This window comes from Rutidosis leptorrhynchoides, chromosome 2 (assembly GCF_046630445.1).
Source record: "Rutidosis leptorrhynchoides isolate AG116_Rl617_1_P2 chromosome 2, CSIRO_AGI_Rlap_v1, whole genome shotgun sequence".
NCBI lineage: Eukaryota > Viridiplantae > Streptophyta > Magnoliopsida > Asterales > Asteraceae > Rutidosis > Rutidosis leptorrhynchoides.
In genome coordinates, this window is record NC_092334.1 from 53,905,951 (window position 1) to 53,911,312 (window position 5,362).

A 5,362-nucleotide genomic window follows, 5' to 3' on the forward strand; every position below is an offset into this window, starting at 1 on the left:
GCACTTATTACCGACGGCGGCGGCGGCGGCGGCGGCGGCGGCGACGACGACGACGACGATGATGATGATGATGATTCACTTGTTCATCTATTGATCATCCTAAATCAATTATATACAGACTACAATGCAAACCTAATTAAATCTACTAATTTGCAGTGTCAGATTCGATACTTAATAATTGAACATGGCCAATAGAATAGATACAATATAACCATTACATGTTAGACGTTAAGTTATAAGATGCTACTGGCATCTTTGAGGGGAGTACTGGTAGGGAAGCTTCAAAGTTAAGTACTTGAATTGCTTGTCTCATCGATGGGCGAAGTTCTGAGTCAGGGTGCACGCACCATAACCCAACGATCATTAAACACTCAATCTCTTGTACCATAAACTCTAAGCCCAAACGTGGATCAACTGCTTCTAGAAGTCTTCCATTTCCATATAGCTCCCAAACACGGTCTAGTAATCGTATTTGTTTTTCTTGAGCGTTGTACACTACGGGTTTTCGACCGGTAGCTATTTCCAATGCAACAACTCCGAAGCTAAACACATCTGATTCTTTGCTTGCTTTTCCGGTTACTATACATTCAGGAGCCATGTAACCCAAAGTTCCAGCTAACATTGTTGTTTGCGAGCCTTTATCATGGTCAACCAACTTAGCTAACCCGAAATCACCTAGCTTTGCGTTGAAATTAGCATCCAACATCACATTACTTGGTTTAATATCTCTGTGTAGAACACATTGCTCCCATTCTTCATGTAGATACAACAAAGCGTAAGCCAAACCTTGGGCAATTTTGTACCTTGTCCCCCAAGTCAACAAGCTTTTATCCTTGATAAGATGTGAATCTAAGCTTCCATTTTCCATATACTCATAAACTAGCATGAGTTCGCTTTTATCATGGCACCAACCCTTGAGTTCCACCATGTTTTTGTGCCTCAATCGGCTAATGATTTTGACTTCCGATGCGTACTCCTTGATCCCCTGTTTGGAACTTTTAGACACCCTTTTGACCGCTACATATGTGTTTGAATCTTTCAAGAAACCTCTATAAACAGCACCGAAACCACCCTCACCTAGCATCTCGCGCTCAGAAAAATCACCAGTCGATTCAGCTAATTCGTGATAGGAGAATCTTTTCGGCCCGGTTCCCATTTCAAATTCATTGTTCATCTCAACTTCAAATGCATTTTCATCTTTTTCAACCTCCCTGTTTTTCTTCTTCTTCTTCTTCACGTTCTTCCTCCACAAAACAGATACAAGCACAACCAAAAAGGTAAATGCAACCGATATTCCAATTATCAATCCCGCCTTGCTATTTTTCCCATTCACCGGATCAGGACCCGGGTCGGGTGTCAACCCATTGTTTTCATCAATCTTTAAATCAGAACTATCAAAAGTCCAAGATCTGATGGTATTACTTTGAAACTGAGATCCAGTCGCAGCTGAAAACCCGATCATGACCCATTCTGGCAACTCATTTCTTAGATCAACCGTGTAAACAAGCCCATTTTGACGTACAACTGTATTGTTTTGAAAACCAGTGAAAGAAACACTTAAATTTTTCGAAACAGAATCATATGTAATCCAAGCTTGACACACTCCACCACCAGTTACATTACTTAACCATTTCTTAGACCTAATAGATTCAAGAGAGCTTTTGCTGATACCCACATGATCACCTATGGCGCTGTTGTTAGAGTCACGTGGGTCCCAACTGTCCCACGAAGTATCAAACTCAACCGCAACGAATCGGACCCTCGTGGCGGTTGTTGGTGCTGTGACCGGAAGCCCCATCGCTCTGCCGCCTGTTAACACCGAATTATTTTGAGCGAGGAAGAATGTGAGGCCATCACCATAAGAAGCACTTTTGTTTGAATCAATCACAAATGTAAAATTGGTTGAAAAGCTTGCTAGTTCATCAGATCTGTTGTCCCAAAGATGAAGATGTTTGAAGTATGTTGCACGACCCGCTTTTTCGCTCCGATTCGGTACGATCCGATCTGGGGTTAGTTGGATTCCACCGTCGGATATGTATGCTCCGTCACCTTCGATATCTATCTCTTGGTTCTGATTATGCGGTCCGATATTTGTCAAATTGAAGGTTAATGAGGTTACACAAGTGATTAAGAGAAAATGGAAATAAGTGATCAAATGGGTTCTTAATGAAGCCATGAAACAATTAACTAAAGAAACATTGTTAAGAATGGCTAAAGATTTTCTTTTTGGGATGATTTGTGAATTGGTTACAGATTGAAATAGAGTTTTATGATGTTCCAATCACATTGAAATGTCAAAGAACCGTGTCTAATTTTTCATAGAATGTTTTACAAGGTAATTTCAACACTTGCTCAATAATTCATATGTATACGGTCAACGTTGACTTATATAATTTGAATGTGAAATTACACTCGATCCTGCAAATAACTCACGTTGACTAATCTTAGATTTTATTGGATGCTCAAATTATTTGTCGGAGTTAAACTACTCTAATTTTGTGGAAGTTATTATTATATTATTATAGCTGGAATGAATACTTTTTATAGTATGTAAAAAAAAAGCTCGAAAGATATTGTTACGGAGTATATACGAAGGTGTATGCAAAAAATAGTCAGCTTTTAAGTCGTCAGCCCGGAGTGGTTCTAGATTTATTATTATTACTTTTTTTTTTACCTTTAGAAAGGTTGCTCACACATTTAAATACATTTTCCCCCCAAGAATCCATACATATGTATACCTAGAGGTACATCTCGATAACGCTATACCAATAGCCATTTGGTGGAATGGTTCCGGATTTGTTTAAGGAAGTTCAAAAAAGGTCTTGCGGTTGCTTTTCGGCTAGAGTCAAAACTTAAAAATCTCATTGTTGGTTCAACGGAAGGTCTCAGCCAATGTTCCGTTTCTTTTGGGTGTGATCTTTGGTTGTCTTATGTTAGACTCTGTGGTTCCGGTTTGCAGCTTCTGTGGTGGCGTAGTTTATTGGCATTTGGGCTTAGCGGCTTTTTGTTTGCGATTTCTAGTTTTATTGCTTTGCGTTTTAGCTATTACTGCTTGTTCTCGTTCTGTTGTTCCCGTGATGACTCTTTTGTTTTCTAATAGCAAGTTGGCCACTCCCAAAAAAGTAGTAGTTTTTAACCAAAAATCCAATTAATCGACAAATTTAAATCTTGATTTAAAGTTATAAATTAAAAATCAATTATAAATTCACAAGAATATAGGGGAAGGAACAAATTAAATTACACCGAGAAGTTGGCATTTCATGATGATCAAGTACCAGTACAAAATATTGAGGTATGTACCAAAAAAAAAAAAAAAAAAAAAAAAAGAATGTATGCAACAACATTTGAAATACAATTGAGAGTTAGGAGGAAAGGTTGTCAATAAAAATGATTAACGACCATCTAAGTAAGAATCCCATGACGATATCGTTCGCGTTGAATTACTTGATGATCGGATTTCGACAACAGAAGAAATAGAAGGCGTCGAGTAAGATGCCACCGGCATCTTCGAGGGGAGTGTAGGCAAGGTAGCTTGAAAATTTAACACTTGAATTACTTGTCTCATCGATGGACGAAATTCTGAATCAGGGTGCACACACCATAACCCTACAATCATCAAACAAATGATTTCTTCTTCCTCGAACTCTAACCCTAGCCGTGGATCAACAGCTTCTAACAGAGTTCCATTGCCGTAGTGTTCCCAAACCCATTCCGGTAACCGAACCTGCCCTTCTCGAGTGTCATATTCAATGGGCTTTCTTCCACAAGCTATTTCTAACGCAACAATTCCAAAGCTATACACATCCGATTCTTTGCTTGCTTTGCATGTCACTGCACATTCGGGAGCCATATAACCCAAGGTTCCAGCCAACATCGTCGTATTAGAACTTTTCTCGTGGTCAACCAATTTAGCCAACCCAAAATCGCCAAGCTTAGCATTGAAACTCGAATCCAACATCACATTACTCGACTTAATATCTCTATGCAAAACACATTGCTTCCATTCTTCATGTAAATACAGCAATGCAGACGCTAGGCCACGCGCTATATTGTAGCGTGTGGCCCACGTCAACACGCTTCTTCCCCTAAAGAGATGTAAATCTAAGCTCGCATTTTCCATAAACTCATAAATTAGCAAAAGTTCTCCTTGCTCGTGACACCAACCCGTAAGTTGCACTAGATTTTTATGTCGTAATTGGCTAATGATCCTAACTTCCGACGCATACTGCTTAATCCCCTGTTTCGACGTCTTTGAGAATCTTTTGACTGCAACGTATTTGCTAAAATCTTTCAAATAACCTTTATATACACCTCCAAAACCTCCCTCTCCTAGCTTATGTTTCTCTGCAAACCCCGTAGTTGACCGAGCTATTTCAACGTACGAAAACCGTCTAGGCCAAGTAGCCCCCGTTTCAATTTCGTTATTCATCTCCCCGAAAGATCTAGCGTCCTCCGCCTTTTTTGCATTAATTTTCTTCCTCCTCCACATAATCCAACCAACTATAGCCAAAACAAGTAGCAAAACCAATGATCCAACTATTAATCCCACCACAAGCCCAATCTTGTTTGAGTGTAACCCTGTACTTTCATCAATTTGTAAAATTGAACTACTAAACATCCAAGATTTTACATTGTTTTTTTCATCAGACACACTAGATGAAGCTGAAAACCCGAAAATAACCCATTCGGGTAACTCATTTTTAAGATCAACGGTGTAAACTAGTCCACCTTGATGTACGACCGTATTGTTTTGAAAACCAGTAAAGGTAACACTTAAATTTTTGGAACCCGAATCATACTCAATCCAAGCTTGACACTCTCTTCCAGACGACACGTCGTTAAACCATTCTTGATGCATAACAGACGCAAGCGAGTTAATACTTATACCGACATGATCACATTTTGAAGTATTATCCCAATCACTGCAATAAGTATCAAACTCCACTGCAACAAATGGGACCGTACGATTATTGGACGTGGTATCTAACGGAAAACCCATAGGTCCCAAGTCATTTATCATCGATTTTTCAGCAAGGAAAAAAGTGAAGCCGTCATCTGGATGGTAACGGCTATTCGTGTCTGCTTTAATCACGAACGAGAAACTGGTAGAAAAACTGGCTAGCTCGTTAGACGTGTTGTCCCAAAGATGAAGCGGTTTGATGTATGTTGCCCTGCCTGAGGTTGAACGGTTCGAATCTGAAAGTTTGTTTTGTTGGGTCACCTGGATTCCATCATTAGAGATATAAGCTTCACCTTGTAATGAGAACATGTCCTTGGAATTTGGATTAATATTTGTTACATTGAATGTAATTGAATTTGTATATGGGATTAGGAAGAAAAGGAAGCATGTTAAAATCATCAT

General features: G+C 39.3%; 2 protein-coding genes across 2 annotated transcripts; both read right to left on the bottom strand.

Annotated features, from left to right (window-relative positions):
- Positions 1-207: 207 nt before the first annotated feature.
- LOC139890877 (L-type lectin-domain containing receptor kinase IX.1-like) lies at positions 208-2,208 on the bottom strand. Its single transcript, XM_071873807.1, has one exon. The coding sequence runs from the start codon at positions 2,174-2,176 to the stop codon at positions 215-217; it is 1,962 nt and encodes a 653-aa protein (XP_071729908.1). The 5' UTR covers positions 2,177-2,208; the 3' UTR covers positions 208-214.
- Positions 2,209-3,391: 1,183 nt separating this feature from the next.
- LOC139887876 (L-type lectin-domain containing receptor kinase IX.1-like) lies at positions 3,392-5,362 on the bottom strand. Its single transcript, XM_071870925.1, has one exon. It carries the CDS (start codon positions 5,360-5,362, stop codon positions 3,392-3,394), a length of 1,971 nt encoding a protein of 656 aa, XP_071727026.1.

Excerpts from the sequence above, each read along its gene's own strand:
- LOC139887876 (XM_071870925.1), bottom strand. The coding sequence starts at position 5,362 with ATGATGATTTTAACATGCTTCCTTTTCTTCCTAATCCCATATACAAAT.
- LOC139890877 (XM_071873807.1), bottom strand. The coding sequence starts at position 2,176 with ATGGCTTCATTAAGAACCCATTTGATCACTTATTTCCATTTTCTCTTA.